A 27,981-nucleotide genomic window follows, 5' to 3' on the forward strand; every position below is an offset into this window, starting at 1 on the left:
AAACATTCTTTTAAACCAATTAGCCGTTTATGTCTACGAACGCCAGATAACATAGGACAGAGATCTTTTACTGAGCACCAGAGGACGCGGGACAACGATTTTCCACTGTTATTAGTGGGTCATCAAACTGCAATAAATGAAGTTATAGGCAACACATTATCGTCACTGAAATTTTAGAGATAAAGTGGCACTAGACTTTCTATACACATATCTGGAAAACAATCACTGCAGAGTCTTAAATGGGCTAGGTAGAGAGACTTTGGAACACCATGGATTTATTTCCTGATCTTACCTGAAAAAAACTGAATTAAATAGCGATGAAATTAAATGTTATAACAATAATGCTGATAAGATTTAATCCTGTCAAGGTAACAAAGTGTGGCTCTGTAATCCCAGCCATAAAAAAAATGAACTCTAAAGCTCAACAGCTGTTTGGAAGGGATATAGGTTTGAGTAAAAAGAATCAATGATGTGGTTTACAGAATGAATAAAAACAGGTGATACAAAACAAAGGTTATTCATCACAGTCGTCTTTTGGAGTCTGTAGTTGAGAGGAATGTCTAACTTGGTAATTTAAGAAAAATATTTGCTTGTAAAAAGCCAACTTGTATAATAAACCTATGTCCCTGTCGAGACCATTTTCAGTGTACTTGATCAACAACCTATCCAGGGAGGACTCACACCTTAATAACAGGACAACAAAAGTCAATAAGTTATCCAATCTATATGCCATAAACCCAGAAAAAAATAAAAAATAAATCAAAATATTTTATTTATGAATGGACAGTTTAGTGTACAGATTTATTTATTTACTAGGATTGTTTAAGAGACTTCACAGAAGAGAAGAAAGTGAAGCTGTAAGCTACATTTTTCATTTTTTAATTCAGATGTTTGCTAGAAGGCACATGATGTTAGAATTTGGAAAGTTTATGACAGTTACGAACCGAAAAGGCTCGTGAAAAAAGCAGAAACAGCAGTACGATATTAATATGAGTAAACATTTACGAGTCACTTCAGTGTTAAAAACATTATTTGGGTTTATTAGTAAAATGAGACTGTGTTCATTCTACTATTTAGTTATCCGGTGTGTTACACTTCTGGTTATTAAAGCTAATTAAGTTGCACACACGCCTCACATTTTATTGTGAATCATTGTATTGTAAGTTAGATCAACATTTGGTTGGGGAGTTTATGTTAACTAGTTTATTTATTAAATTAAACATAAAAGTAAATAAATAAATTATTGAAAATATTGTCTCATATAACGTACTTTCTATCTGATTACGCTTTCCCATGATCGCAAATTTTAACAATTTCTGTAATCACAGAGTTAAACATCTTACAAACCGAAAGGCTGGCTGCAACTTGCATTGAAATCCCAACGCCATTTAGCTAACATTTTAGCTTTATAGAGGGCGTTCTTTACAAGGCGCGGGATGAAAAAAGATGTAAAATTGAGAAAGATTCCAGAGACTTTTAAGTTGTTCTAAGCGCAGGGAGGTGAGAGAAAGCGTAACTTTTACGTTGATAATAATTATTACATATAAATATTTGTAACGCTTAAAATGGACTCGAATGCTATATGTAATAAGCTATTATTAATGTTGTATAACATATTTGGTTATTTGTTGTGTCTGAAGTTGGACTTATTAGTTATAATTAATTATGAAGCGAATCAAAGTTAAATCGAATTTGTAACATTGTTGCTCAGACAACAAAAATTCATTTTTATCTAATGTATGAACTGTTTTCCTCATTTCAGTGTTTTGCAACCAGACTGCTACAGTAAAGGTATCAGATGGTCAGGTATGACCTTGAAAAACAAATGATTGGTCATTCAGGCTACATTGTGTTACTGTTATGACACTCTTGTCTCACTTCAAACTTGAAGTGAATCACAGAGTTTGAAGTATTCCAAATTGTTCTTGGGCTGTATTATGATTTAATATGATAAAGATAACTTGATGTTTCGACTTTTAGAAAGACACGAGATAAATGAACTTTACACTATCACAGTAACTTGGCAAAGTGTTGTTGCCATTAGAAGAATTTGAAACCACTTCAAATCCAGTGTTACAGTTGCTGTAGTATCTAGAGAGAATTGGCCATTATTTAAAAAACAGAATTATGACAGCTATTAGAAACAAGATTTCAGAATGCTGATCTATATGCCAGATATTCAGTGAGGTCATTCCTATTGAAGAAAGGTATAAATTGCTTCTGCAGTTGTAACAAGAACACATCATTTTTTGAATATAAATGTAATGTGATTATGAATAAATTTCTGCAGTTGTACCAACCTTTACATTTTATAAAATGATACCTTTAAATCTTCAAGTTCTGGAGACAATATTTGAGACTCTTTGTTCTGTCATTTGCTGATGCAATTAATCCTGATGTCAGCTTAATGAAAAATATATATGTTGCTTATTCCTATTATGCTAAACTGGCCAAAGCATTTGTGACTTATGATCAAAATTGACCCTATGAATAACTATTGCTTGTAGTAAAGTAAATATAATTTTAGGATGTATTTAAACATTTATTTATTGAAAGTCAAAAGAGGTAATTATTTCTGTACAAAAATTTACTTGAAATACTTATGTACATTAATATCCCATCTGAGAAAGGATATTGATTTGATGTAGAGGGTTCAGGTTAGGTATACTAAGGCAATTCCAGAGATGGAAATGTTTTTTTTATAATAGAAAACATTAAAAATTAATTACTTCTTTTTCTTTTTAAAGAAAGGTAAAAAAATGCTTTTATTAAAGTATACAAGATTATCTGGGGAGTTAAAAAAATGAAAGCCTGTAATTTCTGGAAGCAGTAGAAAGATAAAATAGGAATTTAAGATTTGGAAAAGACAAGCTAAGTTCAAGTTAAAACATTACTAACATGGTAATTAGCTTATGGAATTACCTTCTGCAGTAGTAGAGACTGGCATTTTACTTAAGTTTAAGAAAGGAATCGGTGTTTTGCTTAAAAGTAAAGGATGGATTTAATTTTTCTTGGATGTAAGTGTACAAAGAAAATATTGAATGACCAAGAGGCCTCTTGTGTATATATTATTTACAGAAATGCAAAGTACAAGTTAAAGGATGGCATTAACTGTATAAGGTGCAATAATGTGTTTACTTGTAGTTACTTTATTTAATAATAATAAAAAAAAAATTGATTCCAGGTTTGGAGGAATTATCATGTTGGGATAGGTTGAAATCTCAACATGTTTTTACTAGAATGAAGGTTATAGTGGGACATGATTGAGACTTTTAAGACTGTTACTGTTAGATATTTTAAATCTGTTAATCTCAGTTAGGTTTTCTTTAAATAAAATGTCATGGACAGTAAAACTAGAGAAATGATAAATAAGAAAACTTTTACCACTAAAATTAAGGAAGAGCTACTCTTCTAATGGTGTCATATGTATATGGAATAGTTTGCCTTCAGTTATAGTAGAAGGAACAACATTGAAGAAATTTATGAGAAGATTGGATGCATGTTTTAGAAATCTGGGTTAGGTATTAAAAGTTTATGTAGATAGTTTGGGGTATGGTTCTAAAAAAAACAAACAGATAGTCCAGATGGTCCCTTATTAACCAAGACATTAAATTTCTGAATCTAAGCTGTTATGAATGAGACAGGGTGAGTGTGACATATTACTCAAAAATGGTTAGTTATTAACCCATGGTTTTAAAAAGTTAGGTTAATAAATTATTATTCCTCTTAAAATTCTTTAATTGTTTTTAATGCAGCATTAGTAGTACTGTGAAATTAACTAGAATATTACATTTCAATTGCTGAAGTAATTTAATGTATTTAATCTATAGTTTAAAGCTGTTCACGTCAAGAAGGATTCCTAGTTCCTGAATCAATGGCAAGAAAAGGTAGTACTGCAAGAAAGGCTAAAACCAAAGCTACACATGTAGAGAAAACTCAGTCAAGTGAACAGAACACTATCAGTACCACAAGGAAAAGGAAACGAAAGGAAAGTAGTGATGTAGAGGTTTCAGAATCTAAGTTTAACAAATCTGACAAAAGCCTGAATGTAGAAACTACTTCAGCTGAGTCTTCTACATCTGCAGACAAAAATTCATTTTATAAAATATCTTCATGGAACGTAAATGGTGTCAGGGCATGGTTGGATGTAAGTTAACTTTAGTAAATTAAAAGTTGCATGTTCTTAAAAGATTGCATAATAAATTTACTGTATAAGTAACAGTGGGTCATAAGAACTTTCCACATTTACTACTGGATGTTCTTTGTTGTTTTTTTTTGTGGCAAATGTGTAATTAAAAAAAATTACACTTGTTTTGTTTCTTATTTCAGAAGTATTGTGTTTTGTGTAAATGTATGTAATTAGAAAGAATGACGTGTTAGTATTCCATACCATTTAGCCAACCATGTAATCAGAGAAAGTTAAAAATTTTGAATTGTTAATATCTGTTTTTTTTCACAGGTTTTGGATGGAACTTTTTGTGGTTGTCACAGGTATCTTGCTTGAAAACAAAAATACCTTAAATAAGTCAAATTGAACACCAAGATAAAATATCTAAAAATATGATTTAATACAAATTAATAGTCTTACATTTCACTCTGTAGTATTGTATGTTTTTGATGTATTTGCAAATTCCATTTTTAGTTGTATTTTTACTCCTAAATGTGTAATAATTACATGTATAAAATAAACTATGCTTACAGCAAGCTCCAAATTTGCCTGAGTGAAAAGGTAAAGGCATATGCCTGTTTAAACTGTATGTATTTCCTGAATACTACATTTAAAAACCTGAAGGTCATTCTTCAGTTTTACTTAACCATTAGCAACAATAATATCAGTTTTGTTCTGTGTATATACTTAATTTGTTTCACAATTAGCCATAAAAAGTTTAATTTATATCACAATGTAATTTCATTGTTATCACGGTATTTTTAAATAATGTTTTATTTAAAGTCCTGATTTTAATTTTAAATTAATACCTAACCTTGTTTGCTCAGATTGTGCATGCCACAATTTTATAGTGTTGTTCAACATGATGTATTTCACATCAGTTACCAGCTACTGATTTTAGCCTACATTGCTGATTTAGCAACAGTTCATAGTAAAGGATAGTAAATACCAGATAACAGTATACAGGAATACTGACAAAAAAAAAAAAAGTAGATATGCATTTTGTAAGTTCTAAAGATTTTGCAAATTGAACAATGAACAATAATATTTTTATTGTTCACATTATACTCTGACTGGTGTCAGTCAGTCAATGTCCTGAATTTACAGACATGTCTTGAGAAAAATATTTTTATGACAGATCTGATGAAAATGTACAATGTTCCACATTTCATATAGAAAAACAAATTAATTAGGAATTATAGTCAGCATCTCAAATACAGGGTCTGTCCAATGGACTGAACCTGTGCTCCTTCTGTTAAACATGCAGTAGAAGATTTAAATATTAGAACTTATTATTTTAGAGGGATGAAAATTGGTTTCATGAAATCCGAATGTTAACAACATAGAAAGTAGTGAAAAATAAATTTTGACAAAATAAACCCCACTTATTAAATGATGAAGACAAACAGGGTTTCATAAAGTTTTACTTATTCAGACTTCTAAACTATGACCCTATTTATATTATATTTATAACATAAGAAACTAAAATATTGAAAAGTTATTTTGTATGTTGTAAAAATGTAAATTATTAATATTTGATTTTCCAAACCAACATTTTTGGAAGTGCTGAGTGGAAGGTTTGATGTTGATAAACAGTTTTTGCACCTGCTTCCAGCTACTACACTTAATGCATCCCATTGAAATTCTGAACAACTGATCTGAATTGCATGAATCTTTTGATTTTTTTAAACTGTTGATTAAGAAATTTAAAACTAATATAGCCCCTTTCCTTGTGTATGTTCAGAAATTTTAAATGTAGTTATGCCACTGAAGATGAAGCCAAAATTGTACATCCAGGCTATATATATATATCACAGTGTAATTTTTATTATGACACAAGCATCACTTAGTGGTATCAGTAGTGTATAAATATCTTGTGGAATATTGTGTAACTGTGTTTTAGTTTTGATATAATGATTTTAAAATGAACCATTTGTAATTTCCTTTCTGTGTAATAAATTGAAAGCACAAAATACTAAGCATCCATTAAGCACACCTGATGATATTGCTGAAAAATATGCCACCTGACAATTTTCTCCAGTGTGCTGTTCTCGGTTAACTAATACGGAGATGGGAAGAGAAAGATATAGCTTGTCAGTGTATTGATGTTATGTGTAGAGGCAAAAATTGCAGTTTATTGATGTTATGTGTGGAGGCAAAAATTACATAATTAATTAATTACATTTTCAAGCGTGTTCCTTACTAAAATTGTATCTCTGATAAAGAAATCTTATTATTTTAAGATAAAGTTTTATTATAATTATTATGATAATTTTTAATACTTGTATTTAACATTATTATATTGGCAAATTGGGCAATGTGTTTTGCTAGGCATAGGATCACTAAAAATTAATCTTGAAATTTAATTCCAGAAATAATGCCAAATAAAAGTAATAATGATAAGAATTTCTAAGATGTTTATATATATATATTAAGATTGATGTGTTAATGAAAATTAGCTATATATTAGGAAGGCTAGATAACTAGTACTGCAGTTGTAAAGCTCATTCAGTATGTATTTACAAGATACTGGTCAAGCAAAAATACTGAGTAGTGTATTTGGTTTTGATACTGATTTTAGACAAATGGAGCTAATTACCTCATTTACTGAGTAGAATGTGGCTGAACATTTGATTGTACTTCTTTTTTTTAAATTTGTTACTGAATATGATTTATTTAGTTTCTCTGCCATCTTTTCCAATTTGTTTTTCTATATTAAGCAGTAATTTTTATATATCGTTGGGTAAGATAGATCATATTTTCTTTAGTACTGAAATACTGGAGGTAACTAAACAACTTTTTTTATTAATAGAATTAAAGAATTCACTTTTGTATGATTTTTGACTGAAGAAGTATCTAGTCAAAGAGTAACATATTCTAAGCACATATTTAATGTCATATACATTTTTTCATTCTGTCATGATGTATTTACTTTCTTTGTACCCATCATTATTTTCACTTGAGACCCAAATATCATTTTCAGTAAAATATGTATAATCTTTCCATCTCCTACAATTACATCATTATTACTCACAATATTCTTGTAATTTTTTCTTTGTTTATTTTCTTCTACCATTTGTTGTATTATTAGAACTTGCAAGTATGTTTTTGGACTGCTTTCTCCATGTCTCCATGTCAGTTTAGCAAAATTAATAATCCATCACTTTTACAACCACAATGAGAATGTGTTAAACATTTTGAACATTAGACCTTTTATAATGGGATATAAAAATTCAATTTTGAGCCAGAATTACAAATTTTTTTACACTTATTTAAGCAGTCATGGGCAATTTCAATCCACAAATCAGGAGCAACCAGTATCCACTTTGGCAAAAAATAGAAGTTAACCAACTTTTAGCTTTAGTGGATCACTGGTTACTTTTTTCTGATCAACATTAGGTCTTATCCACTTTGTAGCTACAGGTAGGATTAAAATGTTAGATTCTTAAGCTGCCTTTTTTAGTTTTTTTTTAATATAAAGCAACTGTTTTTGTATATATATCATGAATACAAAAACAAGACCAAATATGATCTAATATACATTTCCTTGTACAGCACTGTGACCAAATAATACTAATAACATTTCACTGAACTATCCATATATAATGTAAGATAGACTCATGTATGATAACTTTGTCTACTGAAACCTGTTAATAGGTAAAGCTTAATATATCAGTTTGTAACTGTTTACCATAGAAAAAAGGTTTGGACTTCATAAAGCAGGAAAACCCAGATATCTTCTGTATTCAAGAAACAAAGTGTTCAGATGATAAGTTTCCTGAAAATGTAAAGAATATAAAAGGATACAAAACCTTTCCTTTGTCTGGTGACAAAGATGGATACTCTGGTGTATGCGTGTTTTCCAAGAAACAACCAGTTAGTGTCAAATATGGTATTGGTGAGTATGGACTTGTATGTAATATCTGTTGTTAAATATTTTTAATAAAGTAGTTTGGGTGATAATAAAGAATTGATCCAGATATATAGCTAATAATTAACAGGAAAGAAATTTTGCAACCATTCTTGGCTGCAACTGTACTCTGTTAAGGAACTGAGACAAACTAATTATTTCTACTTCCTTGACAAAATGCCTTGATTTTTTTTTCATACCAGTAAGTAGTTATTACATTGCTGAGAAGACATGTTACATGCAAGGGAAATCTTTTATTCAAAAATTTTTTATTAATGTTTATGAAATTTGAAAATTATATTGTTTTTAATTTATATTCATTTTTAGGTCCTGTCATTTTGTTTCAGAATTAAAATTAACCATACCTAATTGATTCCCATTTATCTTTCTTTTTTTTTCAGCAATAAGTGATAGAACATAATAATTTACTCCAAGTTAAACATTTGTAAAGAAGTTATTTCTAGTATGTTTAACACTAAAATGCTACCAGCATTTTAAGTTTCTATGAGAGTCTAATCTTGGAGGTATATTGTAATTCAAACTGATAAGGTCTAATAAGTGAGGCAAACTTATTAAAAATGCTATATTTCTGAAATTTATTAAATCTCATTATTGTGTTAGTATAAATATTTCTGTTGTCTATTTTGCCAAAATGATAGACTAAACCTGCAATTTTACCACATTAGGCTTAATATTTCTTGTTTTTGAGATACTAGTATTAATTTTTGAAAACAATTTTTATGTGTATTGTATGCACTTATTAAAATTATGGAAAAGAGAAAGGGTAATTTATAAAAACATGAATAACAGAGGTTTGTTTTCTTTGATGACGAGAAACCCGCTCAAAATAAAAATGTATCTCAGAGCAGTTGGTATGGGTGTTAACACTTTTACTGGTAAGGAGAGAACAGTGTTTCGACCTTCCTAGGTCATCTTCAGGTTAAGAAAGAGAGAGTTTGAATGTGACTGTTGATGGACACATCTTAGGGATGAGAGTATATACAGGTACAGGATTGTAGTGTTGCATGTAGATGTTAGGTTATTAATTAGTATAGGTATAAAGGTGTTCCTTTATATTGGCTTAATTTTGGTTTTAGTTGCCGTATAAGTATGGCTTCTTTGATTTTGCATTTGTCTGTATTTGTTTCCCTACTTTATATCTGGGTGTTTTTTATGGTTGTGTTTATTTCATTTGCAGTGTTCAAAAATGTGTGGTGTTTTTTGTTCTTTGAATCTAGTTTCCATTTTTCTTCTTGTTTCTCCAATTTTGAAGTCATGACAGTTATTGCATTGTGTTTTATAAATTATGTTGGTGCTGTGTTTGTCAGTGTAGTTTTTACATAGTATAGACCTTAGTTTTGTACCTAGTTTTTGAATAAATTTGATGTTTCTGGAATATTGTATTTTAAGTTTTTTCCAAATGTTGGTTATTTTTTTGCTGATATCATGAACATATGGTATGCAGCAGTATACAGTTTTGTGGTTTGTTATATGGTGGAATTTGTTGTTTGTTTGTTGTTGATCAGGTGTGTGCGTATAATTTTTTTTTTCTACATTTTCTTAAGAACATTAGTTGGTATTGATGAAGTGCTGTTTTATTTTGTTGATTTCATCGTTAATTTTATCAGGTAAACATAGTTTTATGGTTGTGTTTATTTGGTTTCTTAATATGTTGAGTTTTTGTTTTGTTACATGTGCTGAGTCCCAGGAAATGTATAATCCAGTATGGGTGATTTTTCTGTGGATTTCTGATTATGAAATGTGTATCAGTTCTAGTGATTTTGAGGTTAGGGAATGCTGTTTGGTTAGTTTTATACTGTTCACAGGTGAACTTAATGTTGGGGTGTATCGAGTTAACGTGATTGAAGAAAACTAAGTGTGTGTTCTGTGGATGTGAATCCAGCAATTGTATCATCAACATATCTGTACCAGTATAGTGGTGGGTGTAAGGCCGAATTGATTGTTTGTGATTCAATTTGTGTCATAAAAAGGTTGGATTTGAACTGGGGCACAGAATTCCCCATACTTAGGCCATTTATTTGTAGGTAGTTTTGGTTATTGAACATAAAGTTAGTTTTGGTGGTAGTGAATTCTATAAGAGTTGTTAATTGGTTGCTGGGGATGTGGCAATGGGTTGGGGTCTTGGATATAAAGTTCTAAAGTTATCTTGCAGGCTTCAGTTGTAGGGACTTCTTTGAAGATGGAGACTACATCAAAAGTGGCCATTAAAGCTTTATGATTTAATAGGGGTCTGTTTTGTTTCCATATGATATATATTAAAACTGATTAATTGAAAGATGATGTCAGAGATTAACATTGTCACTATTTTATAGTTTTATAGGGATTTAAATGGTGTTTTTTATACCTTATTTCAGGTATAGACAAACATGACAAAGAAGGCAGAGTCATAACAGCAGAATATGATGAGTTTTTCTTAGTTGCTGCATGTAAGTTGAAAACTTTAGTTAATCACTAGCATCTACCCCACATGAATAAAAAATATGAGAAAAACTACAGTAGTGGTCTGTGATTGTTTTATTTATTTATTTAATGGTGGTGATGTATGCCAGGACTGTCATTCAAAAAAATAAATGTTCTGTTTTTCTTTTTGAGGACTGCTCCAGAGAAATACACTACCACTGTTTAGAGGGTTGTATAAACACTTAAGATCATGTAAATAAAAGTGTAGGAGCTTCAGATTAAAAATTAATTACTAGAGCAACAATCACTTCAAGTAATACTGTGTATCCTTTTCACATGTTTGATGGAAAAACATTTATCTGTTTGTATCATGGCCAAAAATACTGATAACAGTTCATCCAACTAATTAAATAATGTATTCTAATCATTCCGAATATAGGAAAAGTATTAAATTAGATATATACATTAATGAGTTGATTTGTAGTTATGGGCCAGAACATGTAGATAACTTGCTTTCATAAGAAATTAATGTTACTTAGAAAAGTAAAAAGAAATTCGTATATTTAGAAATTGTGTTCATATATAAAATTTCATGATTTTTATAAAAAGTTACATCTTTTATCAGAATTGTATGCAATTTCTGTATATTTAAAAATATATTTTTCTGTTTAATTTATAATAAAAGCATTTACTGACAAAATTGTTAAGTGTCCAAAGATTCGTTTAAACTCTGTAATGGATTTGTAATTAAAATATTTGTAATTGCACTTTCTCTTGTATTCAACATTGTGCTAATCTACTATGTGTACATGTTTAGTAGGACTTGCATCTAAATTTTTAATTGAAATAAGTAACACTGTATAACTGGTATACTCCTAATAATAATTTTTATTGTATTTGTGTTTTTGTACCATAAATTATGGCATCATGCATTCCACTTAAACTGTTACTGTGGTTTTTAAGGAGAGATATGCAAGTGAGAGTTGGTTATCTATTATACACTGTCCCATGTATGTATGCACACATACATATTTATTACAGAACCTTTGAAAATCTTGGAGGCATGTTTAATCAGATCAAACAATGTTGTTATTCAGAATCTTTTCATTTGCTACATTTATTCTGATTATTAAAGTCTTTTTCTTTCTTTGAGTTACTTGTATGTAAAACCCTTGCAACTGAATAGCTAGGTTTATAAGGGGTGATGAAATAAAAAGCCCACAGATTTTTTATGTAAATGCTGCATGTTTTTGGCATTATTTCTTGCATCTGTGAAACTTTGTTTTTTAAATGTATTTGACAGAAAAGTTGAGAATTGTCTTTAAATATGATAAAATATTTTGTAGACAAATATTAAGAAACATTTATGATCAACAGTTTGATTGAAGTGAATAATTAAATAGTATTGTAATATTATATTATCACTATGAAATTACCTTAGTTTATAGTAAAAAAAAATCCATTCATTTTGTGACTTTGAGAAATTAATTATTTTATATTTAAAACAAAAATATGCAAAAAGTGTAATAAAAGACAGTGACATAATTTTTCCTTTGTATTTAAAATCCATAATGCTCAGGAAATGTTTGTGATTTGGTAACTTGGTTTAAAATTTCTACACTATTTATTTATTTTCTGAGGTCCTTGGAAAGTCACGAACGTACAAAGAAATCAATACATAATTGTATTGAAATGCTGAAAATTAACACACCCTTTTGGTTAATGTGATGATTATATAAACATAATAAGAATTTTGTTAACTGAAAATGTGATGCATGCAATGTACAACAACAGACTCCCCATATGTATTTCAACAGTTTTGACCAGTACATCTGCATATGGAGTAGCATGAATACTTATTTCACTCTCCAGCTGTATGAATGAACCTCTTATTAAAGCAAATTGTGTGCAGGATTTGTTCTAATTTATCAAGAAAACTTATTTTGGGTATTGCTACTTTGGGTTTAGGGATTGTTTTTGACACCGACCTTTACTTTTATATGATGGCTGAGATACAACTTGTTGCAGGTCTCTTTCTCTATGGTCTAGATGCCATAGGTTTATTCATATTCCTTTGTTTTCCAATTCCATTATGTTAAAGGAATAGCCTCATCTTAAAAAAATCAAAATTTCTAACCTGAACATATCTTTATGGTTTGAGTTTTTGTATATTTAATGCCAGAAGGGGCTGTTACAAAAATGTTTTCAAAAGTGATCAGTTTTCGGTGCTATTACATGACTACAAAATGCCAAAAAATATCAGAATGTAGTTATGAAACCCTGAACTTATTTTGGATTTGGTGGTTATGTGACTTGTTGATTTGCATATTCCAAACAATTTTAATATAACATATTGAATCCTATGTACATGCAATATGCCATAATGATAAAAGTATTACAGTTATATAAAAAAAATTGTATGCACTATAAAACAAGTAGATTTCACATAAATTAGAAAAAAATAATAATACACTGCTAAGTAACTTAGGTGTCAAAATAATTAAGCAATACTTCTATAATTTTGTGTTTAATTTCCTGATGTACTGTAGATGTGCCAAATGCTGGAAAAAAGTTAGTGAGATTGGACTATAGACAAGATTGGGATAAGGATTTCTGCAAGTATCTGAAAACTCTAGATGCTGTGAAGCCAGTCATTCTCTGTGGAGACCTGAATGTTGCACACCAAGAGATAGGTAAAGTCAGTACTACCCATTAAAGATGGTAAGGTTAGATAGGGTACATAAGGAAAAGAAAGAATGTTTTCAAATTAACCTGTATATAAAAAAAATCATCATGAAAACCAAATGAAACATTGAGTTATATACTACTACCAAAGACATCTATCTATATTATATGAACTACCAACATGTAATGATAAAAGTGTTGAAAAAAAAAAAAACATCTATAATAAAAGTATGTGTTCATCTAGTTTTACTTTTCTAGTTATTTTTAAATTTTATTTCCTGTGAAACTGTAATGACACAATGCAGTGAGTGAATACCTCCTGATTCCATAAAGATCTCAGGGTGACTTTTGGTACTGAAGGACAGTGTGAACTGAAATATCCAACCTTGTTTTGGTTATTCATATAGGGGCTGACAGTCTAGTTGAGGTAAAAATTATGAATGTTAGAAAAAAATGGTACCTTTGGATGGAGCACAAAAATTTCAAGCAATAGTTAATCAAGTTTTTACTGCAGTGTTAAAATAAAAGTGCTATTATGTTGCTGGTCTCATCTTGGAGCCATTTTGGGTCAAATATTTGGTGATCTCTTACATCAAAACCATTTGACCTAGAGACATGAAACTTGGCAAAAGTTTATACCTACATTCTTATCGAGTAGCATCAAATTCATGTACCTTTGGTTTTGGGAGTGGTTGACCTGACTTGGATTAACCTATCTGCAGTTTGTTCCTAGGTTTCCTAAACTACAATTAGATTCCATTGTTTATTACAGGAGATATGTAATAATTTTCCCACAAAACTGTAATTTACTTTTCATGTCACTTTACTCCACTGCATCAATTAAATCATTTATAAACTACTCTATCCAACTGTATTTAAACTTTGCCCATAACTGTTTTTGGAGTTGAGCTTCATTGATAGTTGTTGATATGCTGTGAAGTCATAAAAGGATGGGAATGGCAGACTATTCAATAAAATCAGAGAAAGAAATTCACATATGTAACAGATCTTGAAAATATACTTCCTAAAGGATGGTATTTGATTAGCAACTATTAACCAATGTTTGGTATGGTCACAAACTCTGAGAAAAATCCACATGCATTGTTTACAGGCAAGACTTTTTAGAGCTGTGTAGAAATGTTTATGTTTGAACATTTTTTTTCATTTTTATTTGTGACTAACATTAAATAACTTACAGAATATGATAATATTGATTCTAAAATATTGAGTGAACAAAGTGATTAAAATAGAGCTAGCTTTTTTTTTAAACTTAAAATTTGATATCCTTGTTTATTTGGATAGGTCTAATATTACAAAACTTTAAAGTGAATTTATAGACTGCTCTTAATCACCTAGTTTGACCCTTACATAAACATGTAAGGAGAATGCAGTCTGGTACCACCTACACAAAAAAGTTGTATTGTATAAAATCATATTATGAAGTATGTAATACCACACTTCCGGATGTCTCTAAATCATGCTGTGAAATCTGTTGTATCTATATGATGTATGTATTTACTCAAATTCTCAGTTATTAAAGCTGAAATCCTTCTTGCTATTGTGCTCCTCACTCAGACTTTTTATTATGTCTGAATTAATGTTGATGGCAGAATATGCTTTAAATTTTGTTCCAAATTTCCTCTGAGGACATTCAGCTAAAATGTCATTGCCTTGTTTTTTAAATTTATAGTTCATATTTTTCCTATTTTATTTGTTAAAAAAATATTTGTTTTCCAGATGTTTCTGATGTGCAGAGTGCTGCACAAAACACACATGGTATTTTAGGTGTAGAACATGATGTATTTTTATATGTTCATAAAACATCTTTTTCATTCATCTGCATACAGGCTCTGTCATTTCAACAGACCTCACGACCACCATATAACCATGAAAGTGTATTTCGTATAATTCTGAACTTAGTGTGTCATCAGGCACTAAATTTGGCAAGCATTTAGTAAACATTACTTGTAAACAAAAATTAAATTTGAGAAGGAAGTATTTTACTTAAGATTTGTCTGTAAATTTATGAAGCCTTTACAGATTCAGTCAGAGTGCAATTGACTTTCATGTAAAGAATAAAAAAATTTTTGTATCTTACAGTTTACATATTCCATTTGCATAACCACTAGAACCTACCAATTGATTTTTTTTCCAGTACAACTTTATATATATTTTGTCAGTTACTTCCTCTATTTTAAGTACTCGTACACACACTTGGTCCATTTGACAAACCTTGTAAACACCAAATAAAAATACAAAATAAATCTAAATTACCCCTATTTTCCTTTTAGAATGATTATTACATATTAAGGAGTTACTTAACCTAAATTCTTTATAGTTTTCTAACCTATTTACATCTGCTTTCATTTTATTGTTTGTTGGATCATTTCTACCCACTAAACTCGCATAATGAAGAAGTGAATAACATCACAGATGAGCAGTTCACACAAATTCTTCGTGAGGAATTTTTATTTATGTTTTCTCATCTAATCTAGTTCTTATGCTTTAGCCCCTTTTATAAAAATAAATATAATAAACAAATTTAGTACTTATCTTAGGGTCTTGTATTTTTTTAAGTTGAAATCTTGATAAATGTTAACCCTAATATTTTGTGGGGTTATTAATTTATTCATTTTTGTATTTATTCTAACAGTTAAATTTAGAACAAAACATAAAGAATACTACATCTTATAACAGTTGTAATTCAATTGACTTTCTAATTGAGCTAAAGTGGTTTAAAATAATTCCTTTGGCTGGTCAAAGGTGACTTTAGAATGACAAAGGATAAAATTTTTAAACTAAATAATTCAAAACCTGCTGTAGAAAAGCTATCCTTGTGTATTTGATATTTTTTGAAAGAAGTTATTGTGGTACAAGAGTGTAGCATGTGGGTTTTGACTCAGTAAGGCAGTAAGTTTGGAGGCTATAAATTTAAATGTCTTAGCAACATCTATAAGTGTGTAATTTGTAATAAAACTCAGAAGTTCACTTATGGGTGGAACAAAATAAGTAAAGTGGGAAATTTTAGATGAAGTTTTACATGATATAGAGAAGCTGAGATTGAGACTTTATTTCCTTTTAACATCAAGAAATTGAAGCTTAGATAATACAAAAATTTGAAAAATAACATTTTTTTTTATATGCACAGTTTATTGTAAAATAGTTTACTTAAAATCTTAATGGTTTGGTGGTTATTTTACTTCTTTAACAATCTGCAGGTCAGGGGTTCAAATCCCTTTTAGCCATGAATGTATTATAATGTTATGATCAATCCCATTATTCATTGGTGAAAAGAGTAATCCAAGAGTTGATGGTGTTGACTAGCTTTTTTCCTTCTTCTCTATCACTGCTAAATTAGGGATGGCTAGCACAGATAGCCCCCATGCAGCTTTACATAAAATTCAAATCTAACCAAACATGAATTTCAATGTATTTCTATAAACAGGATTATGACATGGACATTTGCCCTATCCATATCCACAAGGTTAATTTCATAGTTAAGTGATACTTAGAATAACTATTATTCATTAAAATGGATGCTTTTATTTGTTTACTTGATTAGATCAGTATATAGATGTCAGTAGATGGATTTTAGTTAATGTAAACCTATGATTCATGTATATTATATTTTAGATCTAGCTAATCCAAAGACAAACAAGAAGAATGCAGGGTTTACTCAAGAAGAAAGAGATGGATTCTCATCTTTATTGAATGAAGGGTTTATTGACAGTTTTCGAACTCTCTATCCAGATGCTAAAGGAGCCTATACTTTTTGGACATACATGATGAATGCTAGAGCAAAAAATGTAGGCTGGTAAGTAGGTTTCAGGAGGTGTTGCTTGATTACAGTAAAGCTTCCCAGTTTGGCCTGTTTTTCCACTTGTTGGAGATTTCTGTTCCCAAATTAAATTTTTTTAAAAATTAAACTGTTTTGTTATCATATTTGGAGAGAGTTTCGTTTGGCAATACAATCATTTGGTAGTTACACCCAATGAATAGTGTTGCTTTTTATTATGCAGTGTAACCTCAAAGTAACCATCAGAGTTGCCATGCTATAACTTTTAATATTAAGTTTTTATTGTATTCTCACAAAATTGGGCAGTCTTTCAGTAAATGTTATGAGCTTTTTGTACACAAGAAGTTAAGAGTATGTTTACTAAAAAATTGCCCTTGAAAATATAGAGTAAGTGCAAAATAATTTTCATGTTAAGATTAAAAAACATTTCTAAACCTGAAAATGATCAAATTTCATTTGAATAAGATTAAAAAATATCCTAAATAAACACACTTTTTCATTCAGTAAAGTTTAATATTTTACCAGTTATTTTCACTACTCAAACTGTATATCAATTAGACCAACCTCATAACCACCATAAAAAGAATAAGAATTTTTCTTTCTAGAATGACTGCAGATTGTAAGAAAAAGGTACAATTGTTTAAACCTCATAACAGTAAACATATATTTACACTTGATTTTAATACTTTTTGAATCATGTCTAAATGATAATCCTGCCACACAAGTTGTACATCACTTGGTGAATGTGCAGCTCAAGTAAATTGCATAATGCACATGTTATTATGTGCAAGCACATCTCATGAAGATGTTTGTTTCTATTATCTTACCTAATCTAACCTCACAAGTTTTCAATTTTTACATTTTAGTTACTTTATTAATACTAAAGAATATACATGAAATAGAAACAAATATGGTACATAGTTGTGTCCTCATTATTTTGCTGTCAACTGTCAAAGTTAAATCTAATTTTTTTATACTAATGGTATTAGTACACTAATACTAAATAATTATTTAAGTAATGCACCTAAGAAGACAGAACAATACATTCACAAAGCTACATTATGTAACTATCATAATTTATCTGACTTTATATCTACACAATAGAGCTTTTAAAATTTTAACTGGTTGTTGATGTTGGTACTGCAAGAGAAATTTCAAAACTGGAGGTGAAATAGATAATAGTCTGTACATAATTCAATGTAATATAACATTTTATTTGATAGATAAGAACATTGTATTGATTATAAATAATACAAAAAAATCAGAGAAAGTTACTAGTAGTTTGTGTGTGAGAGAGAGAGAGAGAATGTGATATGTGGGTGATAAAAATGGGTCTGATTTTTCCAGTTTACAGCACCATAAACAAGATGGAAGGCTATAAAAATTATGCTTTGCCTTATTAATATCTATTATAAAGAGAATAATTTACATTGGATTCTATACTTCTCAGAGGGGTGGTAAATTAGTTAGAAGAAATGTTACAATTCCCATAATAGGAAAGATTGAGGATTTTGTAAAATATTTTCTTATAAAAATAAAATTTAATATTAAAATTTGATTTATTATTAACTACATTTTGTTTTTAGTGTATTTGTACACAATAATAACAAAATTTAATTCAGTTTTAAATGTAACTAAATAGTTATGACATACACACTGACACACCCAAAGTTACAGGGTTAAAGAAGAGTTGATTTGATTAAAACTTCCTAACTTACAAAAAAGTGTTAATATATTTCTTTGCAGGAGACTGGATTACTTTGTACTGTCAAGTAGGCTCCGCTCTAAACTGTGTGACAGTATCATTAATAAAGATGTCCTTGGAAGTGATCATTGCCCAATAACACTTACAATAGCTTTTTAAACACAAGCTGAAAAATAAAGAATGATTTGGATGAGATGTTAAAATATGTACAGGATGTCTAAGTACTTGCTGTAGCTGTTTGGCTTTACAGAAAACCACCTTGAGAGTATTATATATAGATGGAAAATTTCATAACAATATAGAAAGAATAAAAATATTTAGGCATCTGCAAATTGATTATTAAAACTTCTTTTAATCATAAAAAAATACAAATTTCATATATTTTCAAACTTCTGTTGCAGATTTTATCATTCAACCATGAATATTTGTTCTTTTCTGGAAAATAAATGTTTTAAACTATTTTGTTTCTTGTTCCTATTTATAAAAAATAACTAAAAACATTACTTATTTACAAAATTAATTTTGCACCTTAAGAGAAACTCAGGTTAGAAATGTGTGTTTTTTGCCATATAAAACTGGACTGTGTAAAACACTAGGTTAAAAAACAAAGAAAAGCACAATAATATACATTAATTTTAAAATGCTGGGTGGAAGGAAGCCATTAATTTTGATCTTCAACCATATATATACATTTTGTATAAATATTTAGAAATAAATATATGCACAATATTAAATAGAAGATCTTTTGCATGATGTGTGGCATTAAGTTGTTGACTGTAAGGATAAGTAACTAGTAAAGTCAATAAAACAATGGGAAGTTAATGCTTCTGTGATGATAAAAGGAATATAATAATTTAAATAAAATGCAAGTTTTCCTTGATGGTCTTCATTCTAATGCAGTCATTATAAATTTTGTTTCATGACCTTAAATTAAGGAGGTCAAAATGTGATTTTTTAATGATAAAACATAGATATGTACCTTATATTTTATCATATTATTCTAGTCTATTGACAAAATTCTGCAGTTCTGTAAACTAATACAATTATAACCATAGACACAAAATTAAATCGTATATAACTCATTAAAACAACCATCAATTATAATCATAACTTATTCAAAACTTAATTTTTTTTAAATATAGATTAAAATGAAGCACTCATAATAAAACAGAAAACTGTCTTAAAAATGTTTGAGACTGCTGTAAGATAAATATTTATACCTCAATATTTGATTTGTTTCTCTACCATTGCACATTAATAAAAGTTAAAAAACATCCTTCCAACATTGAAATTTCATCAAACCTGTTATGTTTAATATTTTTGCTTTAGTTTTCCTACTTTTTCTGCAATGAGAACTGACTAGATTCTACCTTATGAGATCACCAAGAACAACTTGTTGTGCTACATCAGTTCCCATCTTCAAAAGTTTGTAAAAAAACTGGGTTTCAGCTATTAAAGTTGGACAATTGTCATTCAAAAGATGTTCAAAAAGCCTACTGAGTATTTCCTGTAGTTCAGCTGGTCTGTTGAGAAAGATCTTAACACAACATACTAATAATGTATGCTTGACAATAGTACTTTCTTCTAAACATTGTTCAATTAGTTCTTCTAGGACATAGGGTGTTTCCACATTAGCTTGACCATATGTAGCTAGCAGGTTAAGAATGGCACACTTTCCTTCTGGAGAACTCACTATGTGCCTGTATATAAGCAAGGATGAAACAATATTCTGTTCAGTTCTTTGATCTACCTGGAATTCTAATCCTGAAAGGTTCTTAAAAACTGTTTCCACCATAGGTTTGATCTCCAGCTCAAGAAGTTGAAGAAAGAAATTTATTATTGATGATGACATTGAAGGTTGAAAGTTGATAATTTGAGACAGACTATCAATTGCAGTTTTACTTATGACATTGGAATAATTTGTGCAATACATTTTCAGTTCATCCACAATGTCTTTAACATTTGATGCAGTAGCTAGTATTGGAAGCATTGTGAGCTTCTTTAACTTCACAAACACAGGGTCTGAAAATTTACAGAAGAAGTTATTTAGTCTTTGAGAAAATACAGTTAAATGTTCTTTCAAGTGCTTTTCAATGAACTCCAAACTAGCAAACACAAGTTCATGGTTAGTAGAGGCTAAGTAGAAACAAAGCTTTGGTGTAACATGCTCAATCACTTCTTGGGCAAGATGTGACAGTGATGACTTTAGAAGTAAGTTTAAGAAGTCTGTAACACTAAGGACAATGGCAGGATTTGAATGTTCTAGATGTTCATCAAGACTGTTGAGAAAGGTCAGTAGTTCTTCTTGACTTTCTGGTTGACATTTTAGAAAAAAACTTGATAACTCCTAAAATACTCCAATCATGAAAAATTTCCAGTCTATTTATGAGATAGTTTTTCATCTTTTTTGTGACAACTATGCCCCCTTCTGAGACAAGTATCCTATCCAACACAGCCAGAGTATAAACTACTACAAGGGGATCTGCATCTCTGATTAACATGTATAACTGGTCCACTGTTTCGTGTTTCAAAGTTGCTAAACTCGGCTCTTTCAGTATCTGAATGCAATTTACAACTGCTGTCCTGCGTACCTGAGGGCTTCTGTCATGGAAGGCTTGGAAAAGAACAGTAGGTATCTGTTCTTGAAAATAAGGAATATTCAGTAATGACTTTGTTCCAAGGCTTCTCACCAGAGGGTTTGAATCACTTAAGTCTTTTAGAATTGTGTTAGATGCTAAGAGCATTAGCTCAGGCACATCACTGACATATCTAGAACACAAGAAATTTACATATGTTGATACTTCATAAACATAGAAATGTACATGTACTGAAGAACAGTAAATACACCAAAAATCAGCACATCACTTCATATGTATGTTAAGAACAATTGTGTCACCTGGAAATACATAAAACCACAAGAAACTGGTATTAATTTCAATATATTCATGCTAATGTTGAGGTACAGCACAAATACTTTATAAAATTCAGTATTCAATATTTCTTCATGAAAGGGCCAATTGCATTGCTTACCATTTATAAACTGGATGTGAGAGCCTATGGTTTGCATTATGCAATTTGGGATCATGACTGCATTATAAGAGTGACAATCAAATTCCACTAATTGATTATAGTAGTCTAAGAGGTGAAGGCGAGTGCTACTAACTGGCTGCATTCCCTCTGGTCTTTCAGTTCAAAATTAAGGTTGGCTAATGCAGCTAGTCCTTATATAGCTTCACACAAATATTTGAAACAAACTTTCCACAACATTTACAAAAACATAAAATGATGAATGTAATAAAGCTTGCGTAATTTCCTTAATTAATAGCAATATAAGGTTAAGAATATAATAGTGTTTTAGCTTTCATATCTTTTGATGTGTAAATTGTAAAAAGTAAGATAAACTATATTTTCACAGTACCATTACAGACCAATAATTATGCATAGATACAGTATTAATTTAACCAGACCTTATTATGTGTATATTGTGTTACTGATGAGATCATCTGGCAAAACATTGGACATCAACAAAGACTTAATAAGTGATTTTTTTTGCAAGTGCTTAAATAAGATTTAATCATTTTAATCTGCAATGATTCCCAAATCTTAATTGCTTCTCCTTTTTCATAGCCAATGAAACTATAATAAAAACATACTGCAAAAATTACTAATGTACAGCATTTCTATTCAAATATAATCCTATAGTGGTACAACACAAGGTGAATTATATATTATAATTATTCCAACAACCTGCATGTAGAATTTTAAAATATTATTCAAACACAGTGAAAAAGTTTCACATTTTCAATAAATACACTGGAATGAACAGCAACTACCTGTTGTAGAAAAACACAAGTATAGAGGTTGACACTTTAAGTCTTCCATCTTATTTGCTAAATGGAGAATCAGGATTAGAGGTGAGCAATCTATAGCTAACAGTGGTTAAAGCCATATGCAGCCATTCCACCAATCAGAACAAGCCCTCAACAATCCACCAGCATATAATAAAAGATCTGCAACAATTTGCACACATTGACCTGAAGATGGAACACTTTAAAAACATTGTCCCCTACACTTTTTTTTTTACTATCAGGTTGAGGAATAATTTGTGAGCGTTTTTAAATAATTTCATTCAAGCATTACATGCAAGACTATACAATACTTCAATGCATGAACACATTACACCCAAAACATTTATTATGATACTTTATTTCATGTAATACCTAGGTATATAGTATGCATTGTTTTAAACGAAATTGCAAGAAATTAAATGCGAAAAGCAGAGGTAACTGCCACCCATTCTAGTCTACTCATCATGAATACTACCTAAACAATACATACTTGGATTTTTTTATTTAGTTATATCTACAAGGTTCTTACTAGAAATAATCATGTACATTACTTGAAATATCAAACTGCTAACAGAACTTCTGTTTATAGTTTCCTTAGTAGGACACTGGTAATCATACATACTTATAACATTAAAATATAGAGTTTGATTTCCTGCAGTGGACACAGTATATAGCCCAATGTGGCTTTGCTCTAAAACAAAGGGCAAAAAAAAATTGTATACTTTTGATAATTGCACTGTATTTTTAACTTATCTGAAAACTGAATAGCAGATGTATGTATTTTAGTGATTAAATACATAATAAAAGGGTCTATAATATAAATATTTTTACACTGGCTTATGGAACGAAAAGTAAACAACATGTGCATTATGTGGATAATAAAGTAATTAAAAATAGGATCCCCACCATAAACAAAATATGATTAATCTTCTGATACTTCAAATTCCAAATATTTCCAAAGGTTAATCATGCTTATTTTATTGTGGTGATCCTGTTTTAAAAAGTAGACAAAGTTACTACAGTTATGTAATAAATAAAATTTCACCATTGGTGTAAATACACCAAAACACTAATGACCTATATAGTACAATGGAAATTATCAAGAACACAAAATTACATATACTGACTATATACTATTCATATAGTATATAGCCTTAAATTATCACTAGGCTAAATAAAATATTTATTAATGGAGAATATTGATGTTAATACAAATTTTATAGCATTTCTTTATGAAATGGCATATAAATTTTTTTCAACTTAAACAAATTTTTAGAAGGAAAGTAAGAAACACTAGTTTCAACTGATGAACAGAAAAATTTCTAATCCTTACCTAACTAATAAAGAGTAAATAACCTTTTTCACAACCAAGTCTGGTACTGCTAAATACTTGAACAAATATTGAATAACTGGTCTTAAGTCAACTTCAAGATTCATCAAAGCCAGCACCTTTATTAAAAGAACAACAGAGCAGTATTGAATAAAACACACAAAACCATGAACCTTCTTCAAACTACAGTATCCAAAAAGTTTGAAACCATAAGTGATTTACAACTTTTCTTAATTTCTGATATATAACTGATTATGTTGCTATCAAAGCAAAAGAATATTGCATTAACCCAAACTTGATTTGACATATAAGGACAAAATGTGGAACATATTCTTTAAGATTCACTGAAGTGCCTGTGGTTACAGGCTTTTCAGACACCCTGTACAATTACTTGTACAACTATAAGTTATAAGTACAACTTAAGTTATTAGTGAATGAAGAAAAACTATCAAACAATGAAAGAATGAATAAACATCTTAAAACCTTTGTTAGGGGTGGGGAGTCGTACTTTATACCAGTGTTCCAGATACCTTTTTCTCACTTTCAGAATTTGTCAGTGGGAATAATTTTAAACTTTTTACAAACTGAAGCAGTAAAATCTTGTTATGGAAAAGTAATTTAACAAATTATAAATTATTTTATTATTTGAAAAAGTGAAATTTGGCACAGGGTTAATCAAGCAAATTAAACCACCAGATGTAGCTATTAATAAGCACAAATAATGATGTTACAACTTTTTTAACAAAACTTGAATATTCACGAATGCACCAACAGAAACTTCTAGTGGTTGGACTTTTTTTTTTTGAAGTTATACAGTGGAAACTTCAGAGAACTGCAAAACCACAATAATGCAACCATTATTTAACATACTGTTAAAGTAGCAGGAGCTGTGTTCTTTTTTCCATAACACTAAAATAACTAACATTTTTTAATGGCATAAATTGCTGTTTTTGGTTGGAAATCATGCTCCTTATCTGAATCACTGCTCTATACAAATTGTACACTCACCTTTCACACCATCAAAAAGTATCTGTAGTTAGTGGAAACAGCTTTTCTTTTTATAGTATGCTTAATGAAATATAAAGCTACAATCTATGTCACTGCAGCCAGGTGAAGGCTACAGTTTTATTTTCTAACTTGGTTAAAAGATTGGAACATCATATCTTTTATTCCTCACTTTTAAAACAAATGATATATTTATTTAGGCTGAGTGTCTAGAGTGGTTAGCATGTTAAACTGCTGAGCAGAAGTTTCATAGTCCATGTTTAATTACTGCCAAAGTTCCACTCTACAATTTGAGCTCATGAGTGCACCATAAGAGTCAGTCTATCATTTTAAAGTTTGAGACAAGCAGCTTTAGCATGCAAAATACAACAATTACATTTATTTCATCAAATACGATATTTTTACTAAATTACATGCATTATCACAACTACACCTATGTGTCATGAAGCTCATATTCTAGTCTACAGTTCTGTATAATAATAATTTTTTATCAACATATATACTTTTAAAATGTTCAAAGAACACAAATTTGTCTTAATAGTTAATGCATTATGGGTTCCTGACTGAATGACTGTGACATATTAAATAACATTTGAAATATTTTGATATATGTACAAAATGTTTACTAATAGTGAAATTATAAAGCAATCAATTATCCAAGAGTAATTAACAATTACCACATTTTAAAACCTGCATGCGCTTGTATATTATTGCTAATTACAAGAAGCAAAGACCTTATTTACTGTATAACACATTTCTTTTACAAGAAGTATCTATATAAAGTGTGCATGTAGTGCTGACAGAAGAGTAATTTTTTTTACTACCTTTATTAAAGTCCATGATGGGTCAGCAATAAGTTTATGGTCATTCAGTAATAAAATTCAGGACTGGATTCCCCAAATAACCCATTATAAAGCTTTGTGCTAACAACTAAGTACTGTTAAGATTTATTAAAACAGTTTTAGAAATGTCCAAATGTATTTCACAAAGAAACATTTAAGGGCAGAATACATCTGACATACCACTGAGTTTCTCTTAATTTCTACTATTATCAAACAAGCTTCTAATCACACGTTTATGTCATTTTTTTTACTCTCTCTCTTCCATTCAGGAATATTAACAAACTTTTTAAATTACATTCTGAAGAAACAGAAATATATTAATAAACATTTATTTTTAAATAGTAACTACATATTTCATTATTAAATAATAATAATAATTTAAATCTAGCACATAAATACATTAATATATTGTGTTTGGTTTAGCACACTCTTAACAAATTTACTGCAAGGCATTATTCACTTTCACATCTAACAAGTTGCAGTGGTAAATATTATGTGTTATAACTTCAACAAAGTATATGTGGTTTGAGTTGTTCTAAAACGTTGATAAATGAGTCATAATATGCTGTCTAATTGCTTTTAATGAGTAAAATCTACAATTAATAAATTTGTATTTCATTGAATTGTTTGTAAAATTTTATAAATAAAACAATGTGTTAAATACATTTGTAAAGAAATAAATGTATGGATTTAATCCACTATACTTGATTAACTAACTATAAATTACCCAGTTACTATTCAATGAAAATAATGAGCTTACTGATCACATTCAGTTATTGCTATAGTTTTATTAATCAGTTTCAGGAATTAGCAGTTAACACTCCTACGAAAAGACGTTTCTAGTCCTGATTTCTCCAAGCCCGTTCCCCTGGCTGTGGTTTCGCTAGATAGTAGATAGGGACAGTGGGAATCTCGTTAATCCATTCATTAATGGATTTAAATGGCAATTTCATTTAAATACAAAATTATTAGCCTAATATTAATAACCTTTCAAGTTGCTCTGGGGCCTATTAGGCCCCACTTTTCGTAGGAGTGTTAAGATAATTATATTTGTCATAAAATATTAGTGTTAGGCTTATTATAATTTTTTACACTGCATCCTCTATTCTATCCCTTAGGGATTTTCGCGAATTAGAAGAGGTTAAAAGTATAACACACGTTTCAAATCGCAGCACTGTTTGCCATGTCTATTGCCAATAACGTGTTTCACTCAATACAGAACTCCTCATGCTGACTGCAACACAACAAATAACATGTACAAGGCTGGTAAGGAGTACTGTGTATGAACAGTCTTAAACACTACTTTGTGTTACAATATAAAACATACTAATGTAAGTTACAGATTTCAATAATCTGAGCCTTAAAAACTATAATTGTTTCAAAAAACAATGTATAGGGGTTTGGCTTTTATCAAATATGTCTACTGTACGTAGACTAATGTAATATTGAGCCTCTGTTTTTAAATGATGTAACTGTATTTGTTTGTATTTTATGTGCAATGAAAATAAAGTAAACATATTTAAAAAACAAAAACTTTATATTCAATGTTTCACTGAAAATAAAACAGTTTAACAGGAACTCGTACTGACTGTTGCTGACACGTTTATTGTACAAACATCACGAAAACAGTAAAGCGATCGACAGATACCTTTGAAATTTGCCTGCAGCAAACGATCAGTCCAACACTTGTTATTACAGTAAAACCAAAAATTTGTAATTACTAACGTTCAGCAGTCGCTTCATATTGTTATTTGTAATTACAGTTCCAAAATATTGTACCAATACGCCCTAACAAGCAAATAATGAAATACCACATTTTAGTAACGGCTGCACGTCTACATCGTTTTCACTTTTTAACAAAACGAAAGTTAATACAACTTACTCTTCGCATTACATCCCGACGAGTCACAACGTCTTGCATTACAGTTAACTGGGACAATGTCAATATAATATCTTTCACTTCTTGAGCCATTATTAGTATTATAATTAATGCTTCTATGCGAAAAGTTGAGTTCTTACTGAAAGGGATAAATTACACATTATTGTTCATACATAAGGATAACGCTTAATTTACACATACGAAAAGCGCAAACAACATTGAACTCCACGTTTTCGTAAAACAAACCCCATAAACAAGATAAATCTAATCTTTTAGAAGTTGCGTTGTTTTCAGTGTTCTATTCAAAAGAGGACGACAAAAATAAGTATGAAGTGTTATATGAAATTTTATTGTATAAAAAATTCCAACTTATAGCTATACTATTTTAAGAA

At 29.7% G+C, this 27,981-nt stretch overlaps 2 protein-coding genes across 2 annotated transcripts; one reads left to right on the plus strand and one right to left on the minus strand.

Annotated features, from left to right (window-relative positions):
- Positions 1-1,346: 1,346 nt before the first annotated feature.
- On the plus strand, positions 1,347-19,144 carry LOC143222310 (DNA repair nuclease APEX1-like). The gene is made up of 7 exons (XM_076448664.1): positions 1,347-1,500; positions 3,831-4,147; positions 7,865-8,066; positions 10,454-10,525; positions 13,049-13,192; positions 16,818-16,998; positions 18,727-19,144. Exons 2-7 carry the CDS (start codon positions 3,875-3,877, stop codon positions 18,842-18,844), a joined length of 990 nt encoding a protein of 329 aa, XP_076304779.1. The 5' UTR covers positions 1,347-1,500; positions 3,831-3,874; the 3' UTR covers positions 18,845-19,144.
- LOC143222309 (AP-4 complex subunit beta-1-like) lies at positions 19,018-27,869 on the minus strand. The gene is given in 4 exon segments (XM_076448663.1): positions 19,018-21,005; positions 21,007-21,454; positions 23,867-23,982; positions 27,593-27,869. Coding segments are annotated over 4 exon segments (1,608 nt in total). The 5' UTR covers positions 27,683-27,869; the 3' UTR covers positions 19,018-20,051.
- Between the last annotated feature and the right edge of the window lie 112 nt (positions 27,870-27,981).

The sequence above is a fragment of the Tachypleus tridentatus genome, chromosome 8 (assembly GCF_004210375.1).
Source record: "Tachypleus tridentatus isolate NWPU-2018 chromosome 8, ASM421037v1, whole genome shotgun sequence".
In the NCBI taxonomy this organism is placed as follows: domain Eukaryota; kingdom Metazoa; phylum Arthropoda; class Merostomata; order Xiphosura; family Limulidae; genus Tachypleus; species Tachypleus tridentatus.

What these genes read in the sequence shown, in the direction of transcription:
- LOC143222310 (XM_076448664.1), top strand. Translation starts at nt 3,875, where the DNA reads ATGGCAAGAAAAGGTAGTACTGCAAGAAAGGCTAAAACCAAAGCTACA. An exon ending in GTTTTTCTTAGTTGCTGCAT is followed by an intron (nt 10,526 to 13,048) that starts GTAAGTTGAAAA and finishes GATGTACTGTAG; the next exon opens with ATGTGCCAAATGCTGGAAAA. An exon ending in TGTTGCACACCAAGAGATAG is followed by an intron (nt 13,193 to 16,817) that starts GTAAAGTCAGTA and finishes ATTATATTTTAG; the next exon opens with ATCTAGCTAATCCAAAGACA.